At 40.9% G+C, this 25,470-nt stretch overlaps 1 protein-coding gene across 1 annotated transcript in view; it reads left to right on the top strand.

The window, feature by feature from the left end:
• The window catches only part of LOC108429281 (collagen alpha-1(XIX) chain), a 269,795-nt gene that overhangs the window by 81,751 nt on the left and 162,574 nt on the right, over positions 1–25,470 (top strand). Inside the window, exon 18 of the mRNA XM_037532973.1 lies at positions 878–931. Within this exon, the coding sequence (XP_037388870.1) occupies positions 878–931 (54 nt within the window). The remainder of the gene's footprint in view (positions 1–877; positions 932–25,470) is intronic.

Raw genomic sequence — 25,470 nt, 5'->3', positions numbered from 1 at the left:
ACAGGTTTGATTATGTTGGGTTAGGTGTGTTTATGTTGGGTTAAGTGTGTTACAGGTTTGATTATGTTGGGTTAGGTGTGTTACAGGTGTGGTTATGTTAGGTTAGGTGTGTTTATGTTGGGTTAGGTGTGTTACAGGTGTGGTTATGTTAGGTTAGGTGTGTTTATGTTGGGTTAGGTGTGTTACAGGTGTGGTTGTGTTGGGTTAGGGCCCTAAAGTAGTGGGAAGCCTTATTAAAGATTATAATGTAGTGACCTCAGTACCTTCTACAACAACCAAAACCAATGTGTGTAAATTGTTGATATTTCTTTGTTTTAATCAGCTGAAACAGTTGAACTGACACCAAAGAACACGTGTATTTGTATAAATGTAATATATACAAAATGTGGACAGGACAGTGGAAACATATCATCAAGCTTATGTTTACCCAGTGGTCTTCATTAAATAAGAAAAAGTCATTAAAAATGACAATGGTGCTTTATCTTTTATTTAAATATGTTAAACATTGGATGGGGTAAAATTGACCCCAAAGATAAACGGAGGGTTAATGAACGGCACATTTAAAGCCACTTATTTTTGCTGTATCATATTGAGACGTATCGTACTGAACTGAATTATGAAGATTATGAATCGTTACTTCCCTATGGTTGTCGGATTACCTGCAGGTGTACTGACCGGTAGTGTAGGTTTAAAGTCACCTTATCCAGAATACCAGTGCACTAAATGCTGTAAATGCTCAGTCTGAATATGAAATGGCTCCTTAATCCAATGTGCCGTCAGACGTGTTACTACAAGAGCTGCAGTGTGAAGAAAACAATCAGATGCTGCAGAATGCGTTTTACAGCTTTTTGAATATGCATCCTTTATGTCTCTCTAGGGAGAAGCTGGTTTACCAGGTCAAGCAGGATCTCCGGGAAAAGAGGGCAAAAGGGTGAGTAAGCAGGAGCAGGCGCTGCCTGTGTGGGCCAGTGTGTGTATATGCATGTGTCTATGTGTTGACCTTGCCATCAGCAAGCCAAGGCTGGAGGAGGGTGTAGGCAACAGCTGAAAGAAAGAGGGAGAGAAAGGGATACAGCACGTTTCTGCAGTGCTGTATCTGAATGAGTGTGTTGTGAGAGAGAAAAACAGAGACGCTTCTTAGTGGAGGGTCTGTGTAAGGACTCAGTCCCTGAGGGAATGCTAATAGTTTGACAATGAATACTCAGCCTGAATGGCCAGGGTCAAGCTTCAAGAGCGTGACTGACAGCACACGTGGCCAGTCCCACCAGGGGGCTCTCCCAGAGGTGATTTATAGCTGGGTGGACAAATGGGAGCGAATGTACTGAAAAAACAGATAGTATATCAATATAGATTTTTTCGCTACGCTACTAAAGCAGCCTGGCTGGGTCAGTGTTTTATGCTGACCGAGTGGCTGTGGGGTGATAAAGAAGGGCAAGTAGCATCACTTACTCTTCCACTGTAGGCAGTGTATTTTAAAGTACTGTTCTGTGTTTGAATGATGCGTTAAGCACAGGCTGTTTAGGGCAAATCCAGACAGATTCACAACATGAATTCACAGTATTGTTAAAATTCAGCATATTTCTGTATTTCTGTACAAATTCTACACATATTTCTTATCGCAGCATCAAGTGATATTCGAGTTCATGTTAAAGTGTTGCATGTAGCTTTTTGCTTTTTTTTTTGAACCCAGTACTTTACCAGCCCCTACCTGCTACATAGATCTCCTCCCACTGCTACCACTATGAGAAGGTAAAGGCACAAATGTGCTTCTTCTGAAACACATGAATCCTGAACTGGTTCAGAGTCAGAGCTGAAACACATTTGGGACTTTTAACACAAAAATTAGTTTTTTGGTACATTTTTTGTTTTGATAAACAGATTTAAAGATAATATTTAAAAAAAATATAAATGTTATTTGATAAATATTGCCATATTGCTCACTCCTAATTGGTCAGTACTTCTAAAAGTATTTTTGTGTGATACTAGTACACTTATGTATTGCCCGGCACTAACTTTTAACAACTTTTCCACTACATTTTTTCGACTACATACCAACACACGGTACAGTGTGGGTGCCAGTAACCAAAATAAAGGATGATGGATCGCTCAACTACCGTTCGGATCCCCTCAAATCAGAGTAAGTGCTTGCATTGCTAGAAACATTCGCTGCAGTTGAGCACCTGTTGGCACTAACTCAGCGCTAAGTGTTATTACCGCCGCTCCTCCAGACACAAATGGGCCTGAATGCCACAGCACTGCTCTTGTCTCTGCCTAGAATGTGCTGAAAAGAACGCAGTAAAAGCACTTCTTTAATGGAGAATGCTCATACGGGAGGCAGGGGTGATATGAGCAGCGCATTAAGCTACTCGCTGAATGAATATTCATTACTTGTGTAGTGTTGATGACTGAGCTGTGATGACTTGCTCTGTAAGTTTTTTCCGGCGAAGGCTGGAGTGACACACAACACCCTGGACATCTGGCCTGCGTCGCACTTTATCTGCACCGGCTGAAAATATTCTCTGTGAATGGAATTTGTTCCATCCACAAAACCAGCTTCGGTTTTCCAGCCTTCAGCTTAATTGCACAGTAAAAGGGGAGTGAAAGTTCAATTTTAATGTTTTTGAATTCTGACCGTGTGAAAACTCCTAGCCAAAGGCCACCGCAGCCTCCCGACCTTTTCCTGCAGAATCTTAACATAATGTCAGCTTTTACCCAAAATAGTCTCTTTAATTAGTCGAAGCTACAGATAAACGCTGGTACGAACAAAACTGATAGTTTCCATTTGGCACGTGAGTTCATTAAGTTCTTCGTACCTTCGAGCCACTTGGGAATGCAATAGCATTTACTTCCTTTCCCAGATTAGTGAGCCTGTTGGCCGAGGAAGAGGAGAGGAGAGATTTTTTTTAATAGCCTGCCATTTAAATGAGTGTCAAGAATGTTGTTTTGTTGCAGAATACACAACTTGGCTCTATTAATATCCTCTCTTTGATGACTGCTTGGCTTCTTAGTGGCCTGGGAAGTGCTAAGGTTTCGGTTATTTTTGGCCGGCGGAGAGTCACATGTAGATGTGGCGGGGGGTTGTTGATCTGAACGGTGTCTCGCTACACTATTTCAGGAGCAGAGCGACGCAGAACATTATCGCCAGACTTCTCGCCAAGGATGTAGCCAATGCTGGTGTGAGACTCTCCCTCACTTAGCGGCTCATGGCGAGATTATGCCACACGGCCCTCGAACCATCGCCGTCATGGACGAGATGCCACCGGGCTAACGTCTTATCTTCTGGATAGTACGGAGAGCTGCTCGGAGACAGTGAGAGGCCGGTTTCCAGTGTTTCTCTAACTTTGTAGTTTGGGCAAATTCCGCAATCTGTGTCGGAATCACTCGGCCAGCACTGTCTACATACCATGTGTACGCATGATGTGGACTGAATTCCATATTGTCATTGAGATATGTCTTAAAAACATCGGTAAACCTCAGCTTATGGTATATTATTAGATCATTTGAGCCAATGCCTTACTTCATCATAAAACCACATCTGGATCTCCTGAGATTTGGTCAGGATACTCAGACTATACAATAATAATTCATCTTTGGTTTAAGACTCATTTGCTTATTGCATCCGTCTACAGTGACAGCAGTGCAAATACCATCATCATGATATATTTTGCAGTCCTAATCTGTGAATTGGTGCAGACGTGAACACAGTTAGTGAATAAATACAGGTGAATAAAACGGCTTCAAAGGGTACTATAAAATATACAGCGTTGTACTGGTGAGTACAAGTCATTTGTAGCAATGAAGACTGTTTGGGATATGGTTGTATCAGACGAATATGCAGATATTCTATGTGAATATAGTAGATGTCACTGTGTGAGAAAAACAGTTCCTAAGGCCTATTTCTTTCTCATACCACCTAAAAGCTGCACACTGGGTACACCACGTTGTACAAATAAGACAATGTCACATTTTCCCATGCATGAACAGGCTAGGTTACACCAAGATCAGCAACGATGATGATGAAAAAACAGTCGCTGTTGTACTAAGGTACTCGCCGTCATTCACCAGCCTTTTTTTTAACTTCTCCTTTCCGTAGTCCACATTTTTGATTGCTGTATAAGCACTTGTGCTCTGCCTCAAGCAAGATGAACTGTTCTGCCACCGTATTTATTCACATTTGCTTGGACTGCAGCCATGGAACGCACCATGATGTCAGAATCGCATTGCTGTCTGCAGAGGCATTGAACAGATGTTAAGATCTGACCGGTGTTTCAAGCCGGTATTTGTTGATGTATTTATTGTGCTCCAGAAGAGCAGGATGTGTCCGTTTTTGGCCATGTTTACTGCATTTCTAACCCTACAGTATAGAGTTGTATGAAGAGAGTTTTGTTTATCTGTAATGCTAATCCCAGTGAATCTGGTCACAGTCTAGTTCAGCATCAGCAGATATGGACGTTGAAATTTTTGGAAATCAGTTCTGGCCCAGAAGCCCCATGACGTTGAAAATGGAGCTATGATTGGTCAGATTTTTAATCCGTCTGGAAGATGCAGAAAGTCTAGGGGTCAGAAAGTTTTTTTTTTTTTTTTTTTTAAATTATTAATTTTTTTTTTTTTTTTTTTTTACCCAGTTCTCTCCCTAATTTAGTCGTCTCCCATTAAACCTGCAAGTTTAGGACTCCCCCAATCACATGATACTACCAGCTCTACGAGGATGAAGGCTAACACAGGCGTCTTCCAAGACCTGTCAAGTCAGCAACTGCATCTTTTCGAACTGCCGCTCATGCAACATCATTGGGCAGCTGAACGCGTTTGGAGGAAAGCGGCAGCAAGGATAATGAATAAAAGAACTACCCTTAGAGAATGAATTTGGCTGCCCCAAATTCCTTGTTTTGTTTTTTTTACTATAACATGCACCTGCATCTCGTAATGCACTCTAGTAGAATACTTACACCTGCATCTGCTACAGTCATATCATCTGATATGTATTGGTGTACATACCCTTTACGTGTAGTACATATTGCAGATACTTATTGCTCCCTATATAAAAAATCCCAGAAAGCCCTGCTCGAACACTGATCATGGCGAGGTTGAGAGGTCAGCCTGTCCATCGACATCCGGCAGATGAGTTTTAATTAATGATATCTGCCTGTCAATTACTCTGTGTAATAACTCAGGCCCACGCCTATTACAGCAAATCACAGTGAGAACGGGGAGAAAGAAATCTTGCCATTCACATTAGTGCCCATGTTAATTATGGGGTGTGTGGGGAGGGGTGCTCTGGGTCTGATTTAAATAATAGTGCATTGCTTCTGGATTGCACCATGAGAAAAGACATGAATAGTAATGTGAATGGCTTGCTGTTATCCATTATGGATGGCAGCGACTCTGAATGGAGAGTGCTGCGGAAGACGACGAGTATGACACGCTGCGAGAGATCAGTCAGGGACAGAGAGGAGAGGCAGCAAAAGGGATTTCTGCCATTTCCGCCATCGCCTACGGCAGCCGCGCTGAAATATTCATCAGTGCCTGTAATGATGTCCCGTGCACCGTGTCGCTATTTCCTGTCCTTTTCATAAGCAAGAGGCTGCCATTGTACAGTCATACGTTTCATAAAGGGATGTGATCATGAGGCCGTACTCACAAGATTTCCACTAAAAGTGTTTTGCATGCATCTTGGCTTTTCAGTTGAATACAGCCCTTTGTTATTTTAAATATTTTTGCCCAGTTCTAAGATGTGAGGATAAGTTTTAAATTCTTTGAACTTGGACTTTACCATGTGCTGACCTTGACACATACAGCCAGTGACTCGTTGCTGTCCAATGGAAACTATATCTCCGTTTTCAACACAACCAGCTGTCCTTTACATTGTGTAAATTTCATTACATTTCATGATGGATGGACCAATAGAAATGCTTTAAAATCACTTGGAACAAAATCTCTTTACATAGACTCACATTGAAAGGTAAGAGTGTTTTGCCTTCTGTAAAGTTACTATTTTGGAGATACTTGTTTTTCATTGGACAGTGATTATATTTTTATATATATATATATATATATATATATATATATCTCATCACTACTGGGACAAACGACCAACAGAAATGGCCAAAAATTACTTTTAGTTAAATCTTGTTAGAGTAACTTTTTATTGGCATGTATTTAAGGATTAAATGTCAGTATCAAAAGGAAAAAAAAGTCAGTGCATTTCTAAATTTAAGTCTAGCCTAAAAGGATTTCCAAGGGTAGTTCTCCATTGAAGGATAACTGAAGGTTAGTCGCTCTGGATAAGAACGTCTGCTAAATGCTGTAAATGTCAGTGTTTTAAGTTTTAAGGCCGGGAAATACAACGAGGATGGTAAAAAAACATAAATGTATTGTGAAGTTCCCAGAAATCAGTGGGCCTTCTTCAAAGCCTAGAGAAGGCCCCATAGATTTCCTGCCAGTGGGGGACATGGCACATAAAGTAGCATCCATTAATCTATTCCTGTGAAATTCTTGCACAGGTGCATCATATCCCAGCACCACTGCTGTGCATTGGTTTGTACTGCTGTGTATTAGATTGACGTACTGAGGACTCTGTTCATTTGGATGGCTTGTTTGCCATTTGTTTTCCACATTATCCTCTTATGCACCAGTTCTGCCAAGACAGATTCCTAATACATGTAAGGGTAGTTGATAAAGTGATCCGAATGAGAATGTCGTGGCAGGAATGCAGGAGGACTGGAGATTTTCATTGCTAGCTCCCGACTAGCAGTTTTAGCACACATCCACCTCCGTAATTAGTGTGCAGTGGTATGAGATGGCTGACACCACAGGTGTGTGTTTTCCCTCCCACAGCCTGGGTGACGAAAAAGCCACTAAAGTGTGCAAAACCACCCACGGTAAATAGAATGTTTACTACCATGTCATTCTATTAGAAGAGGAGGAAGGAAAAAAGAAGAAGGAAAAATCCAACCAGCCCACATTCAGTTATGACAGCTCGCTCACCCTTAAGCCAAAACAGTAAGACTGTGTACTTGTTTCATGTGCTGCCAACCTCTCGCTGCGTAGAGTGCTGCGTTGCCTGGCAAACACTCATATGTGGGTTCAGTGTAGACGTGTTCACCGCTGGGCATGCATGCACACTCGCACACACTCACTATGCCGCACACGGCTGGCTTAGCTGGTAGGACATGTTGGATTAATAGAGAGAAGCAGGCAGTGCCGCTTCTTCACGTCAGAGGGCGCTGATCAGTGCAGACTATGATGTAGCAGCCTTAATCTTCATCCTGCCTAACAGTTTTCTGCATTAAGAAAATGTTCAGCGATCAAATTGACACAATTTTTCACTTCCCGTGGACGTATTCAATCAGCCATGACATGCTTCACGTCCCAATTTTAGCGCTGGAGCTTCTAACGCAGTACTCACTTAAATACATCTCCAAAGCTTTTCTCCACCTGCTTATACCGCTTTCAGGTCTTCATTGCGGTCATGTGGAGTCGTCTTGATCACTTGAGTAATCAGATAATAGGAATGAGTCAGACAGCAGATTTGCTATGCAATCAACCAATGAAGTCACAGAGGAAACTCGCACCACTTTACCTGAAAATATGAACATACATCATCTAGAAGATGAAGAATATATAAATCCTTATAAATAAGAGTAAAGAGTAATGAAGAGTAATAAAGAGTAAGAGTTTACATGCGCTGAGAAATGTGATTACTGAACTCTTTATCGGAGTTCTTAATCAGGTTTCTAGAAGGAAGTGTGGGGTTTACATGGCCACTTAAATGATTGAATAACTACAGAAATCCGGTTATGATCAGATTTTTTAGTGTATGTAAACGCACTCAGTGTGTATTTGGATACAGTGTGACTAATGATCTGTCCTGTTTTCACCCACATGCAAAATAAGATTCTGAAATTACAATTTCACTATAAATGCAAGTATTTTGAGTTGTGTCCAGTCCATCAGTGTGGTTTTGAACACAGTATGACTAACTGTAAACTGTAAAAATGAACGAAACTTCACCATGTAGATAAATGATATATGATGATATATATATTCCAGATTATACAAGATATGGACAGAAGATGTGCAAGATATCAATCTCTATGTGCAGGTATATGTTTGATGGATAATAGCTACAGTAAGATCAGCTCCACTAATTTGTTGAGATTTTTTTTAATGTGGCCTGCTTAGTGGTTGAGCTTGAGATCCCTGACTTAAGCTGTGCTAAAACTGCTTAGAATGCTGGAAAGCCTCAGCCGAGACAGAGGAAAACATAGTTTACAGAAGCTGTAACGGCTTTTTACTGGCTCAGTTTAGTATTTATGAACTGGTAGCAGTTCACAATGACAAAATCTTAATGTGTGCTTCAGTTTATTAGTAGCCATCGCAAAGCTCCTCCACCATTTGGCCATTTGTCGCCTAATAAGTGCAGCTATCTTATTGACAATCATTGGATCTTTTTGAGATTCTACACCTGTGAACCCAGATTACTTGAACAAAGAATCCACCTCAGATTTAATTTATTTCTCCGGTCGCTCTTTGAGATGAAACTTGGCACCATTAGCTTTGATTTCGTGAGAAACACACTGTAATGTTACATGTCTGATGGATGAGGTTTGATCCCTGAAGGATTTTCCTGCATCGCCTTCTTTTTTGTTGAATGAAATCCTATTTGCACAGTGCAACCTAGAAGCATTCAGTATGAATTAGTGTCAAATCGACCGAATTCATCTTTAAGTGGAAACCTTCTCACCCACTTACAAAACATCAGAGCGGAATTTCCAGACAGCAGTAGCATAATTCTTGTGTATAAATTGTTCATCATTGCTGTGCTCCTAAACAGATGTAAATAATTCACGTCTTGCCCTCCTGAATGCAAAGTGTATGTTTCCAGCAGAGGCGTGTAAAGCCGTTTATCTGTACAGTCATTTTGCAGGCTTGCAGAATAATACATGGCCTTAACACACACACACACACACACACACACACACTGCAGGGTTTGTTGCTTTTATGGCGTGTACAATGACACAGCTGAATAGGTATTAGATTCCCAGCATGCTCAGTGAATACATGGTGCCACACAACTGATCCTGAAACTGCCTAGTAAATTATATACTGGAGACCCATATGTTTTATTTAAGCCATAAAGCTAAGCAGGATTCCAGACGAGCTCTGAATGCCCCGGTGGAAGAAACAATGAAGTTGTAATTGTTCTCCTTATGCTTTGCTACCTTATTTTTCCAATATCTGCAAATGTGTTACATGGTGTATTAGGGCCATAATGGCTTCACTAATTGCGGGTGGGTGTGTAATTAGTGATCTAGGGGCTAATTATTGCAGAGTCAGAAAGGTAATGAAGATTGAACGCCACAGAAGGAGAACAGAATGCTACAAGTAGAGTTAACGAAGACTGCCAATACTGTAGTGCTTGATCTACGGCGGTCAGGAGATGCGATTGGAATTTTGTCCAATTTGGTCAGCGATCGAATGGGACGTCCTTTGTGTCATGTAGGGTTTTTTTATTCTGTTTGGAAGATGCCGTTTCAGGTCATTGTGAGTCCAGAGGCTGAAAGGCAAGCAGTTAAATATTAATGGCATAATCTATAGTCATCATGCTGGCCTTAAGACGGAATTCACATCAGCTTTGTTTCCCATATCAGATCTTTTGAGTCGACTGTCCGCACCGTTATCTGCAAGTGATCAGATCAGGTTTATGCATCCAGACATCGCCAGCCAATCTGCATGGGTTACCGTGTAGGCGTCCGTAACTGTGTAGCTATGCTGGTGACTCAAGTAAGCATAAATCTTTGGCGCCCGTCTTGTATCCCAGCACTTCATCGCTCTGGATTTGACACGGCTGCTGTTTGTCGTGTTGTGAGTGACGCAAAAGACGCTTTGACCAAAGTCTTTTTATTAAAGATTTTACAACACACAAAAGACAAACTGTCCCAAACCCCGAAACCCACCCATCCCACCCTCCTTCCAGACCTACGTCAATAAGACAAAGCTGTATAAATCCCAACATTATGTAAAAACAGGTATTATAGCTTAACAATGAATACATATTATGGAGTTTTCGGCTTCCATTTTATCCACATATGTGAGGGAGAGCTACCAAATCCTGAAAAATCTCCGTACAGATCCTTGAAGAGAGTATCTTGTCTTTTCTATCCTGAGATTTTGCATAACCTCCTTGATCTACTGAGAATAATTGGGAGGAAGAGGGCGGGCAAAAACACTCTGAAATCTGATGTGAGCATCCAGACCGAGACACAATCGATCAGAATTCGATTAAAGTCGCATTTCAGACCACTCAAAATGTGGTTCAGATCTCATTCGTTTTTTGCTTCCAGACTGTCAGAAATTAATCTGAATATGCCAAAAATTGGATTTGACAATTTGGAGTTGGCTTTTTTCAAAATAGCAGTTAAATTGCATTTCAGTCTCTCACCATTTCAGAGTTATAGTTCTTTAAACCAGCGGTTCCCAGTTTGTTTTAGCTGTGACCAGCTCCTTCTCGACTCATTGAAATACAAGTAGCGCTCTTCACATTTCAGGACAAGATGTGTGCTCCGTAGCGCTGGTAGATTGACTCTGCAGTCCGTGTAGGTTGTAAACACGTGCTGTGTTGCTGGTTACTAATATGACACACAGCAACGAGCAAGCAAACAGAGTTTTATGTTCTTATTTATTTATTTAATTATACAGAAGAAGAAAAATCTGTCCAATTCTCTTTCAAGTGCTGAAACTGACAGGCTCTTACGAACCCAAGTGTCCCAACGTAAACAACTTTAAGTGATGTTTTGGACAGTTTTTTTACAAACTCAAACAAAAATCATGATAAAAGGGTCTTTAAAGCAAATAAACTACATTACGATAGGACTGTTCTGCATTGCCAACTGATTGAAATGTCAGTCAACTGACATAGACATGGTAAGACAGAGACAAAGAGATGCCAGACTGCCTGACATAGACGTGGCCTTTTCTTTGGAGATGGACTCTTCTGCCTTGGCCTAACATTCTGCCTTAGACCCTTTGGAAACCTCTAGGGTTTTTGGCATTACTTCATTCTTTGTCCTTGTTGCATGGCCAAAGGAGGATGCACCAGATTTAGGAACAATCCCTTTGAAGCATCCAGCAAAGGTTCTTTTTTTCCCTTCTCTGCTGTGAACTGCTAATCGCTGGCATTCAATTCTCAATTCAAAGTGTATATTTTAGTGCTGAAACCTGCAAACCTACCAATTAACAGCTCATTACAACAACTTGAGTGTATATTGTTTGCACAACGGCTCCTTCTGTCGTTTTGGAAAACCAAAACATCATTACATGGAACGTTTTAAAGAAAAGTGCTTAAGGCAAGTAAACTGCACTATGGATATAACTGATTGAGATCTCTATAGAGACACATGGCGGGTCTGTCCTGCATTTAAACTCGTATTTTTAAATAACGGGGAGTGAATGGAGCAAATACTCACTAAGTGAGTGACTCAGGGGTAAGAATTATTAATTTATTAGTTCACATCATGATTTTAAACCATCAAAGTCACAACCTGGATATTTCATCTGCTAAAAAAAGCAGAAGGACAGCGCTGAGGGCCGTGTGGTCACCTCAAGATTTCTAGACGGAGTTCCCCGAAGCGTTAGAAACTATGGGAGTATATCTTTGAGAACACATTTTATATTGTTCTGCTGTCAGAACAAAACCATCTCCTTTTTTTTTCTTCGGTTTTTGACATAGTTTGAAAATGCCTGTTGGCCTTTACATTGTTTGTGAATTTCATGATGAATAGACCAAAAGTAACGGCCCAAAATTAAGTATGTTTTTACTTCTCCTGAAAAGTTACCATTAGGTTTTGTTCCAAAAATAGTGATTTGTAAATTGTAAAAAAAGAGGATTACAGCTCTTATAAAACTGATTTTTGACAGTTCCTGCTGTAAAAACCTTGATAAAAGTATATTTTGACTTGAATTGACAAAGTTCTTGTGAAACTACAATCTGGACAGCAGTTTTTTTTTTTTTACTTTTACTGTTTTTTACTCTCTTTTAAGAGTTAAAGTATGCATGTCTAGCTTGTAAGTTGCCAATATTGCCAGCAGTAGCAAAAGTAAATGTTAGCATTATATTTTTATTCTCACTAATAGCTCTTTGAAACAAAAACTGAAATTTTCGCCCAAATTCTGAACTGATGTTCAATCCATAACACATTTCTTTTCACAAGCAGAAGGTTATTTTATTATGAATTGAACTTAACTATGAAACTAATCATGTGATTGTCCAGTTCTGTTTAAATAGTCTAGCAAAATGTCAGTAACTCTAGACTTCCAAGGGAGAAACCTCCAAATTGCTTAGTGATCTATATTTTAGAGTAGTGCTATAATAAGAATCAGGCACGTTGTCACTCAGCCGAGATGTGACCTTGTAATGAGGGGGACAACTGAATTTTTGGGCTACGTTTGGGTGGGGAGCTTAGATTTATTAGAGTGGGAACTTTCTACACCAGTTTAATACCTCAGAAAAACTGGTTAATACGACAATATATCTCATAAACATGCATATGAATTGTGTCACAATTCAATAAAGCATGCTTTCCTGAGCATACTGTGTGAATCGTCAGTGCTTGTAGACACTGACCAACTGCATGTTTCAGTATAGAGTAAACCTCGTCCGTTTAACTAGATTTGAAGCCAAATATTAAATAAAAATCACAGTGTTCAGTTTTTGATAGTATTTTTTAAATTATAAGCATTGCCGGCTCTTTTTTTCTCTGTTCCTGCTGATCAGATGTCTGAAAATGTAAATTTCATGATATATGCTTTGTGAACATTTCTGGAAGTATTGTAATATTACATTTTTGCCATATTGCCCACCTGTAAGACTAACATAACTGATGATGACGCGCTTGTCAACATTGTCTGGTAAACAGAAAGCTAGTAGATTTAACTTAATGTCACTGTCCAAAAAAACCCCCAAATTTTGCCAATTTGTGTGATTTTTTTTTTTCTTTTTTCTAAACAAGATCAAAGAAAGTGTTCAGAATAATAAACTCTAGACTTCTAAGGGTTAAATGAAATCCACCAGTGAAAATGGCTGATAATAACTCTGGACTCTGAGCCGCTCATAAGAGAGTCGTATCATTGATATATTGCTCTGTCTACCTGTCTTCAGGGGCTTTATTTAAGACTGAGGAACTGGGATCAGCCTTGCCAACTGTGACCAAGTGTGGCTGTCCTTTGAGCGATCCCTGACCGCTTAAATTCGTCCAGCGGACACATCCGCTTCTCATTTCACCCAGCCGATACCAGAGGGGGCTGAGAAACGATTAGCCATGTACACCGTCCTACATACTCCCATTACGTTCCCCAGTGTTTATAACACCGGGGAATGAAATAAGAGTATGTAGGGCTGTGTACAGCACTAGACCAGTTGCTAGGTCACCGGCTCTGTTTCTCATGCGAAGGAAGCTTCCCCCCAGCTGTTGGAGAGAGACGGCCGGCCCGTAAGAGAATATTGACTCGTAACGAGAGGGCCAAACAGCCACGGGATCAATTTATGCCCTTTAAATAATTGATGGGAACCACTATGTTACAGCGTGTGACAGGGAGGCCTAGTGGGGGTCAGCGATCGTGGCAATCTTGTCTGTGCCATTGGATCTGACAGCTCTTTAGTTTTATAAACACTGTGAAATAGATGGCTGTATCCAGTGGTCGAGTTGCAAAAAAATGGGGATGTTTGGGTGAGAAAAATGAAATAAATTTAATAGATGAATTAAAAGAAGAAAACAGGAAAACTTCAAATATTCACGGAACTGTCTCATAATGACAAATATTAGATACAGAAGTGTGCAAAAGTCAGATCCTTGCTTCATGTCATTTCCTGTCAAAACCACAAGCAGCGGGACAATATACATTTAATAACTACACGGAAGTCTTGACAACTAAAAACAATATCAAATCACTCAGGAGGTTCTTTTTAAGAGACTTGCTTTCGAAGAAATTTACACAAATATTTTTTTGTTTTTAGTCCATAAGGCCTTATTCCACGTCTCGGCTGTCCAGTTCTGGTGTTCCAATGCAGACGTTCTTCTTTTCTGTCTCCTTTCCTCAGTGAGGTTTCTTCTTGATCAGCTACACGTCCTTTCAGACCCACAGCGCTGAGTGGTCTTCTCCCAGTGGAAGGATGGACAGAAACACCTGTGGATGTTTTCAGATCTGAAGCAGCTTGATCTTCTCCTCTCTCTCAGAGATCAAAGCTTTCAGTGCTGTTTATCTGATGGGGGCAGCTTTGGTGTCTAGCAGGTCTTCCAGGTGGTTGTTAGGAGACCCGTTTTGTCTGTAGCTTTTAATCATTGTCTGCGGTCCTGTTTTGGAAACTGCTCCTTATTCAGGAGGATCTAATCTCCCCAGAAATATTTTCTGAAAAATGAATAACTTAAATAACAGCTTGATGGCTGTTTTGATTGGAAATGTGATTAAAAACCGGATCGCCAGGATTTTTTTGCAGTGTTAATTTTTTAGGAAAAGGGAAAAAGAGAATATCTTTTTTTAAGACTATGGTATTATAACCCATTATGCATTTTGAGTTGCGGCTAATTATGGATAGGTTTGTAGAAATGTTTTGTTGCCATGACTCTTCCTAGTTTTCTGTGGACTTTTTTCAAACATGGATGGAATGAAAATATGCATAGTAGACATCTTTAATGTGATTTACTGAGCGGATAGCATGTTGGGGATGGGAGTTTTAAAAGGCATAACTTGTCCATTTTTTCCCAGGAGAGTGGTACATAGATTTGTTTTCGTCAAATTTGTTTTCAAATAAAGTCACATAATTACTCCAACACTGTGAGCCAACATACAATTACACCTTCAGCAGCCTGAAAAGCTACAGCGTGATGAGGCTCAATGTGTGACTTTCAAGAAAATGATTTTCATACTTGAGCATTCTTTTTACCCTCACAGCTTGAGCTGGCATTCAAGACTGATTTACACCCGGAACAAAGTAGTCCAGGCTCTTGTGCCAATTTGAGTGGAGTTGAAGGCCTTCTTGCTGCGCCTGAGAGGGAGAATGGTAACTGTATATGGCTGTTCTGACACTGCTGTTTACAGTGGAGCACTTGTTGGCTGTGTGGAGTGACACAGCCGCTCCCTGGCAGCTGTGTGTGTCTGTGTGTTTGCTGCTCACTCGCTGACATGTGTCTTATACACAGACCTTCAGGTCTTCTTCGCCATTCTTCTCATGGTGATCACGCAAAGGCAGAGAAACAGACTGCAGTCCGCTTTCTTCGGGAATAATGGTCATCGCCGGAACCACTAACTGAGAAAAAATTAAAGAGCGTTAGAGCTACTCATTGCTTCAAATTTACCATCATCATTTTGCATGATGATAATGGATAATCTAAATTCTCCATTACATTAAGAACCATAGTCAGGATGCTGCAGCCGTCCAGGAGTCCAAGAAAGCACAATTGGCCTCGCTCTCTCTGGGTGGGTAGGATGCCCCCCCCTCCTTCTCCTCTCATCACTCGGCGCAATACTAGTCAGTGCAGGTGTCTGTAAGCTGACATAACAGATCTGGCGGTTGGCGCTTTCCTCCGAGCGCGTTCGGCTTTTCCGTGACATTGAGTGAGTGGCAGTTCGAAAAGAAGCAGTGGCTGGTTTCACAGGTCTCGGAGGAAGCCTGTGCTGCCTTCGCCCTGCTAGCCACGGTAGCATCGTGTGATTGGGGGAGTCCTAACTAGCGGGTGGAATCGGAGTCGACTAAATTGGGGAGAAAATTGGGTAAAAAAATAAAATAAATAAATAAATAAATAAAAATAGTCAGGCCTGTATATTGTGTTTTTTTGAGCCGGTAACACTGTTGGCGTTTGCACTAATTTACACATATTGTACTGCTAAGATGAAGATAGTATTTATTCTAAATTGTGAAAACTATTATGTTTATGTTGTGAAATATGCGGAAGTCATTTTCTCCACGATAATTCAGATTCTCCCCATGTGGACGCTTGCATTTTTGTTCATCATTAAATGAGATGAAACCTAAGCATGAACCCACACCAGCAGCAGTTTCTGTGGTTGTGCAGTCACAGATTTCACAGAATTGTTTATTATCATGAGGCTCAGCTTCAGTGAGTGTACTCTAAAAGGGGATATAAGTTACCCTTAATTAGTCCCACAACGGGGAAATTCACCTCCACATTCAACCCATCCATGCAGTGAAACACCACATACACACTAGTGAACACGCACACGAGGGGGCAGTGAGCACACTTGCCCAGATTGGTGGGCAGCCCTGTCCACGGCACCCAGGGAGCAGTTGGGGGTTAGGTGCTCAAGGGCACTTCAGCCACATACTGTCAGCTCAGGGGATCAAACCAGTGACCTTCTGGTCGCAAGGCTGGTTCCCTAACCTCCAGCCCACGACTGCACAACAGGGTGCCTCAGCTTCTGGATCCAAAGACACTGTGGGGCTGAATAAATTCTTTTCAGCAGGCAAGCAGTGAAGTCACAGATGGTTACTATAAACTCCAAATCTGTTTTTACATATGGAACTAGAAAAGTGGATTTGCTGAAAAAAACTGCAAAGTTGAGCCATTTCCAGGTTGTTTCTGGGGTTCTAAGTGGTCGTTAATGTATTTTTAGTGGTTGCTCTGGTGTTTTTGGGTGGTTGTCAGATCATTACTTAGTGATTCATTTTGTATACAATGTTTTGCAATGAGCAGTCACTACAGCCCCAAACAGCCTTTGAGCATTTTGTACTACATATACAGTTGAACGATCATTAAATCAACACATCAAGTTCTCGTAGCTTACTACCACGTCGGTGTGGCATGAGCAACACAGAAAGTGCTTGTTTTTTATTTCAGCGTTCATGTTAAGTCATCAGTGCTTTCACGCATGCTGCACATGCAAAGCAGCAGCGTGTCTCATGACAAAATACTGGTTAAACACGCTGGTGCTGCAAACTGATTCCCCTCTATGTCCATCAGGCTTGAAACTTTTTCCTAATCACAAGTCAGAACACTGTCCAGAGTAAACGAATATACAGTGCAACTGGTATTTTTAGTGAGCAGAGTGACTGATGTGACCGTTTTTACTGTAATATTGAAAAAACAGTCCTGCGCAGACCTTGTGCTGAGGGGATGGCTGGATGGCTTGGCCGGCTGGGAAATGTTTGATATTGCATACAAGATGTGTTGAGAAGATGTGTTGGTTCTCCCTGTATATTATCACACTGTACAGTCCTGCTGATAGACAACCATTAGAATTTTTGTCACATAGCTTTTCAATGAAGACCTTTATTGTGTATCTGGTAACGTGTTTTGAAATCGCTTGAAAGTCGATGTGTGGTTACCTTTGATCAGATAAGTCCATTTTTATCGTTTAGCCTTTTTTAAAAGCGATTGTTCGATCAATCTCGTCAGCATTTTTGCTTACCGATGTCTAATGGAGTGACGGCTCTATCGAGGATGATACACACTTTCTTCCACCCTACCTTCCTCACTCACCCCACTTCCTTCAGCATGTGCTCAAGATGGCCCAAGGTCAGCCATCAGGAGGGTGCATCTCCCACACCGAGCGCTAAAGTGCCCAGCTGCCCTCGGAAGGCTGGCAGCCGGCTGCAGAAACATGCAAAGAGCCACTCTGAAACCTTCTATCATTACTCCCCATTCAGCCTCATTACGGCTCATCATGAGGTTCTACACAGCTGGGCGAGCAGCTCTGATTCAGCTCCAGGTGTCTTACTCAGAAATGAACCTAATGGAGACCCACACTGGCAGTCATTAGCCGATGCATCGTCTGTAGGTGGTTTCCAGATTTAAAGCAGACCTCAACAATGTGTTAACAGGCTGTATTTCAACAAACCATGTTCTGTTTCAGAGTGTTTTAATGGACTACCTGCGGTTTATGGTGTGTGCACTTGGCGATCAAGAGGAGGAGAGTGAAATATAGCTGCTGCTGGGTGGACGTGGAACAGTTGGCCCCGTTTTTCGTTGGCCGGTCAGCTTTGGCTGCACATATGCTGATGACCTCTACGCCCAGCACCTGTAGGGGAAGGTTATTACCCAACCAGCTTCCTGTTGCTATTCTACCCCCTCTGTGTCACCGTGGAGGAGGGCCTGGAAAAATGTGTTTGTGGTAATTGCTGCTAATTTTACACACCAGCCATGTGTTAGAATAGCGCTTGTCAGGCTTATGTGCAGACGATGTGGCGCAAGTTTAAGATTGCAATAAGACATTTTCACATATACAGTATGCGGTACTTAAATATCTCTGAAGTTTGCTTTCAAGTTTGGTGCCAGCAAAGCAAGAGTGCAATAAAGTGGTAAACAATAAATAAGATGGTGCCGCCATGGACTAACGTCTTTCTCTCTTCAACTGCTGTACGTTATGCAGTAAGTCAGAGTCCTTGAAATACTGTTGACACCTCAGGAAAGCATATCATGACATAATTTATTGCTGCAATACTGAAATATTGTCATGCTGTCCACCTCTAGTCATGCACAAATGACAGGACTGTGTGTTTGCAGCATGATTTCTTAGATGGCTTTCCTGTGCTTATCACATACATATTAAGGTAGTGCTCAGCAATACTGATAAAATGTAATTTTATGATGATATTAGATCATTTTTAACTTAGAATTAATAAAAGTAATAAGCTCTTTTGTCCTTGTTGCTGATAATCGACGCTAAAGGACCGTTGGTAGTGCTTTACTGAAAGGCAGCATAAGCAGACATAAACCTTTATTCCATTAAAGCTTCAGTCATCATAAATTTGTCAGTGTTGTTGTCATTTTACCTCAGCAGGTGAAATTGTGCAAAACAGAATTTAAAAATTGAAACCAAACTGGGACACTGATGTTTTATGGGCATTATATCTGGCGCAGAGTGGTTATCTATCAGCTATATCACTAAAAATATCACTTACACTGAAAAACAATATCATGGAATGAACTATATATCACCCAGCCCTGTGTTCATCATTAAGGACATATAGTGGATAAACAGCCTCTTTAAGGTACTGCTATTGAGATCCTCCTGGGTAACGACCATAACGTCCTTCTGTTTAACAGTGTTGTGCTCTGGCGCCGGAAGCGTTTCTGCGTATGAACTGATAAATATGACATTGTCTGGGGCTGTAACTATTTATATCCATGTTAGAACACCATGAACATGTTCTCCTTTCCTGGCCTCTATTTATAAAACAGTTTCTAAGAATGATGCCGCTGACCACCTATTGTTTATGCCTTGGTGACGAAAAGGACACAGCGTCCTTGAGATTAGCATCCCCACTGTTCCCTCTGCGGTGTGTTTCACAGCCTGTTTTCCACATATAGAAGATCCCTCAGAAGTCCAAAGTTAGGCCAAGTTATGTAGAAGATGTCACTGATACTGCATTGAGGATTGCTAGGTGGTAACTTTACAAGAGGAGGAATATCTTCAGCATACTTAGGTTTTATTAAGTTTGGGGCATTTTTATTGGTTCATTTGTCATGAAACGTTCATATGATGTTTGCGTTTTCATACAGTTTTAAAAAATAAATGATGTTGTAGCAATAATATATGTAATATATGTAATACCGGTTGGTGGTGCTAATGATGGTGCTGTAAAACATGATTTGTTGTTTTAAATTTAAAAAAAGGAACCTGGCTGCACAAAACGTTTGAGTTTATTGAACGTCAGAGTAGTAAGTCGGCAGAATTAAGAAAACAGATGATCGTTCTCTTTTTCTTTTTTTGTTTTCCACCATTTTTTCACTAAATGGTTACAACTGCATGCCTGAGATATTGTTTCACAGTGGCTTTGAACAGGAGCAAGAGCTGAATGATTTGGAGGGAATATATAATTGCCTAAGTTTTAATTTTCTAGAAATTAAACTCAAGGCCCTTTTTTTTACCAAGATGACCAGAACTTAAGTCTTCAACGCTGACTGTAGTGTACCACACTGACCATTCTCAAGGTCTGTGTTATTAGATCAAATTCCCAGTTAAGAAAGTGTTGAATAATGTAAGATATAGTTAAAATTGCAGCTCATGTGGTTTGAAATATTGCACTCCCAACAGTGATTTACATATTAAAAAATGAATTGCCCAACTTTAAACATATGTTTTTAAATAGTTTCATGGTGGAGAGAAAGATGCAGGGCTTTATAAGGTGATCCAAAGAAAATATATATTTAAACGGTTTACTACTTTTATCAGATTTCACCATCAGCATTCAATATAAAACTCAGAGGACATGTAGGTTCACCGGTGATTTTGGATAGTAAACAAAACAGATGTATTTGCATTGCAGACATTGCGAACTAGAGCATCAGTTTGCTGCAGTTTCCAGGTTGAGTGATGTGTTTTGTCGAAGCTGTGTGAAATCAGAGGTGTTTTCCAGTCAACAGTAACATGTTTATAAACCCCATCGTATTAAAAAAGGCAGTGCACACACTTCTAATAAACTCTCTACAGCCATGGCTGCCGCAGCTTGGTATACACAACAGTTGAGGGCATTAGAAGACGTGCTTGTTGTGAGTATTACACTGTAAAGATTTTTTTTTCAGTAGAACAAGCTGGAAGGTTTCTTCTCAGCTGCCGTAGTTGAAATGATTGTGTAACAAAGTGATGTCCACCAGTGAAAATAACAGAGTTCAGCACCAGTGTTTCCGTTTAAAAAATCTTTTTACTACTTTTTGTTGGAGCAGCTCTGCTTCCTCTCACCGCCAAATGACACATCATTTTTTAGAGTGTAAGGTTGAGATTTGAGGGAAACCTGCCACTGCATCAAGTGTAAACCAGTGACTTCCTCTCAGAGCCCGATTCAATAGAGGAACACAGCATGCAGGCCCTGGAAGCTAATGCTGCTCAATGACCGGGCGACAGGAAGATTTTACAGGTCGACAGGTCTCACAGCTGCAAGTTGGCCCTGAGATTTACACCCTGCACCATTTTCCGAACAAGCCAAGCTCTATGTGGGCCAGTGTGAGTAAAGCTCGTGCTCTGACCTTGGTCTGCATGGCCATTACCTGGACAATGGATGTGAATATGTAACATTAACCTATGGCAGCTGGCTGAAGAAGTGAGCACAGACAAAGACAAACATCCGCATTCTGCCAGAAAAGCAGGAATTTGGTCTCGGGTGGGCAGAAAGGAAGAAAGATGGAGGGTGTAACGAAGAGGGGTGCGCACTGGGGGGGGACAGATGTGTGGAGCGATGATTTATCTGTCTGTCTGCTCTCGTTCCCAGAGTGCCTCAATGCTACCAGAGCCACAGTCGCGTGAAATAAACACACATTAAGCGGCCAATTAATAACAGGAGCTGAATAGAGGGACCGAGACCTTGAGAGAGAGCTGGAGGTTCTCATTATACACTTTGCTCATTGGATACACATGAATACGCAGTTGGTTCACGCGTGTGTATATATTTGCGTGTGAAAAGTGATGGAGTGAAAGAGGCTCAGCCAGGAAGTGGAGTAATAGGGGTCAACACATCTCAGCTGAACGAGAAGCGTCTGGTGCTGTGTGGCTCCTTGGCCTCACTGTGGATATTCAGTCAGCGTACGGAGAGGACGTTTTTCTACGGCATAAATAAAAACAAGCAGGACTCAACACAACTTACTGATCCAGTTCTAGTTCAACCTTCCACCCACTTGTGAGAGAGCTGGAACCGTCTTCGGCTGCGTTCACACTGCAGGTTAAAGTGGCCCAAATATGATCTTTCCTGGCTTAAACAGTGGGCAGCAAAAAACATCCACTGCAAAAAAAAAAAAAAAAGCGTCTTGTCAAGTGAAATGATGTTAATTCTAGTCGATGTGATATTTCTTATTTTTATTTTTAGCAGTATCTTATTATTATACAGTACAGCTCCAGAAATACTCTCACCCCTGTACAGTTGAACTGTTTCTTTAGCGCCAGGCTTCGCGTCTGCTTGAGGTCAGGGTGCAGGTCAGCACAGCCTTGTTCTGGCAACTGCTGGTGGAGTGGTAGTACAAGACCTCTGAACCCGAGGCCACTGCTCAGGACTCCGCTGAGACGAGACGCGTCTGGGTACGCGCAGCAAAGCTGCCTTAGCCAATCACCTTCTCTGATCTAGCCCCCGCACAAAGGGGCCAGTGCTTGTAGATGACACAGATGGGTGCCTCTTTCCTTGAACCCTCTGTAAAGTCACAAAGTTCACAGCGGCTCTGTTTATAAGCTGTTATGACTAAACTAAGGGCAGTTTGTGTCAGTAGTGTCAGATACCTGCACCAGCGTGAGCTGCGATGAGAGCGGAGCTTTATCATCCACAACTCTTTTTCCATTGCACTGCCATACATGGGGTAGTACTTAGCCAACAACGTAAACAAAACACAGCGTTATCGTCTCAGTTATTCTCTTTCACAAATGGAAGATGAAAAACTTGTTATTGTTTGTTATTCCTTTTTTGGAAGGTTCAACAGCGACATGGACTCACTGACATCAGAACATCAGAAGGACTTCTGCAAATATTCATATCGTTCTGTAATGTTCTTCATATAATAGTTTCATAGTATGCGTCATCAGACCCTCGTATGTACAGATATTCACACGTCTCTGTAGCTTCCTTATACTTTATTCTTTATTTATTTATTGTGTTCTTCGTTTAATTCTCACATAGCCATATTTTTATCAGTCTGTGCTTGTCTGGTCTGTTCAGTGTGTTACATCATACATGTGTGACTCACCGAGACCAGTTCCTCGTGTGCGTAACATAATTAGCAAAACGACTTGGTTCTGATATTGAAGGATGTTTGTCCCCTACAGAAAAGTCAGATGCATCACTGCTGGCAGACCACAACTTTGTATCTCCGTTTTCAGTTTTTGACATAATCTGGAAATGCCTCTTGTTCTTTACGTTGTGTGGTAATTTCATGTTGAATGAACCAAAAGAAATGGCCCAGAATGACTTAGAAAACATTCTGGTTCCATTGACTTACATTGGAAGTAAAGTAGGTTTTTTCCTTCTCCTGTAAAGTTACCATATGTATGTATGTATGTACAAAGGTTTTAGTTAGTCAGAACTAAAAATACCTTACTGAAGAATGTTTAAACGTATTTTCAGAACAACTAGAACCAGGCTAGACTACAACTCTGCAGATAGCTAGCATTCTGCTCCGTTTATGTATTTATTATTGTTGTGCTTTGAATTCATTTTTCTTGAGAAAATGTTAAAGAAAAAATACTTTTCCTGCCCTGTTCCGTTTGCTTCGGCGTGACTTTGATGTAGAACGTGTACTAAATTCTAAAACGGCGTTTATTTTTATCTTAGTTTCTTATATATGTTTACTTTTGTCCTCAACCCCTCAGATTCCATCCATCTGTAACAGTGCGTCTATCAGAGCAGCTAAAGTACAACTTAAATGAGAAAATAGCTCAGTTTAGGGCAGTACTTTCCACTTTATTCCATCTTTTGTCTATTTATAACTATGAACATGTTCATCTAAAGGTAATTGAGCTTAATGTGCAAATGAAATTTCAAATATAAAGAAGTTATTGCTGAAAGATTCACTCTGAAAGTACATGTTGATGGATGCTAAGATAATACAGGAAATCACAAATTGTGTGGTAATTGGATAAGAACAAAAATACTCATAAGGAGGGTCTTTGCAATAAACACTGCTATATTTTGATGTGTGCACGATTATTTGAAATTCCTTCGTTATACAGTGAAGGGTAAGTGAAGGTTTGTGTCCCTGTCAAATTCCTTATAAGAAGGTCTGTTCGCCCAGTGACCATCTTGGCGGCACTCCTGCGCAGATTCCTTTGTATAAGATCAAGCTTCTGTCTCGTTGACTGTGTTGAGACCTGTAATTCCAAAAATTGAAAGCTGCATTAATGTTTTAAACATGCTTGAAATCAGTAGTAAAATCTGAAAAAAATCACATATTTAAGTTGTTTTGTCTGCGACACATGCGTGTGTCTTTACTGCAGGGCTTTTTTTCTCCTTGCACCTTCACTAACAAGGCAGTTGGCTCTTTTTAACTAAAGGGTGCGACTTTCAGGCCACATTGATCAATATAAGCTTTGCTTTTGATATTTCAGCCCTCAGCTTTATCCTCTTACTTTGCATTGCCCTACAAAGTCCTTATTTAGTAGGCAATGGTTGCACGGCAACAATAGCCCACTCGACCCTAACCCAACTACTTTTCTGTGTAGAATGACTGTTTATTGCAAATATTAATGTTAAATTGTTTATTGACTATTTGTGTATTTTATTGTATTGTATGTTGTCGCTGTTTTATAGAAGCAGTAAACCAGGCTGTACAGTAAATTTACAGCTTTTTACAACTTTCACAGGGAGGTAAAGGAGGTTGTAAATCACTATAAAGCAAGACCTCAAGTGGCTTATTGCTTTACTCATCTGTAGAAACAGTCACATGTGGCTACTGTACTGTTTAAAGCAATTCTGTGATAATTTATGCTAGATTTGTATTTAGAATCAGATTAAATTTGTTCTTATTTCTGTCTTTGATGACGAGTCCAGCCTTTTCTGCTGGTAATACCTGATACCGACACCTGGTTTTGAATCAGTGCCATCTGCTTTCATGCTAATGAAGTTTGATTGTAAGGTTTTGCTGTTTACAGAGATCAGTGTTAGTTTTAATATGTGTACAGGTTGCATGTTATACCATATGTGCTGTTTATTCCAGTCACATGACTAATGGCTGGTAGCAGCTTGATGTAAACCACGTATCTTCTCTGCAGTGAGTTCATGACATTACATATGGAAAAGTATTAGAAGCACACGAACACTGATCTCTTAGCCTCCATTTCCCACGCACTCTTTGGCCCAAACCCAGCCTACATCCATTCATTGAGTGCTGAAAAAGCATTTTAACTAGCATACCACTGTGCAACTCTTGGACTGGCGCGGGATGTTACCCAGATGGTGTGGGCACTGTGCTTTAATCTGCTATGCCTGACGGCTTATTAGAGACCGGGGATGCTCACCTCATGGGATTCTGTGTGGATATCACCTCACACAAATTAGCACTTATCTTCATTCTTTGTGTTAGGCTCATTTGGACTCTAAATGTCTCCCTTTCCAAAGTGCGTGCACTTAATTTGACTCATTGGCGAATGCAGGCATTCATAATACGTACTGCTGCATGCTAGACTGCCAGTATTTATCCAGTCAGGTTTGAAACCAGTGGGCTCTAACAGTTAAATAAGTTAATTCAGATTGGATCTGCCCATGGTGTTCCTGAGAAGTGCTACCATTACAAAGCATTGTTAAAGGAATACTCCGGCATCTTTTCCACTTAATGTCAGTCTGACTCTGTCTGTTCTGGTCGATTACCGCTTGGGCTCTGTTCATAACTGGTCTTAACACCCATCTTGAGTGGTCTGATCGCAAATGTATAGATTATTGACCACTTGCCAATTTCATGTCTGAATGAAGACACCAGCCTTTCGCTGCGTTTATCCTCAGAGAAATATGTTACATCAGTCCTCGGTCAGGGACCACCTTTCATTATT

Source organism: Pygocentrus nattereri, chromosome 22 (assembly GCF_015220715.1).
Source record: "Pygocentrus nattereri isolate fPygNat1 chromosome 22, fPygNat1.pri, whole genome shotgun sequence".
Taxonomy (NCBI): domain Eukaryota; kingdom Metazoa; phylum Chordata; class Actinopteri; order Characiformes; family Serrasalmidae; genus Pygocentrus; species Pygocentrus nattereri.
The sequence above is the reverse complement of the archived record's forward strand: the minus strand, read 5'-3'. Positions and strand labels throughout refer to the sequence as shown.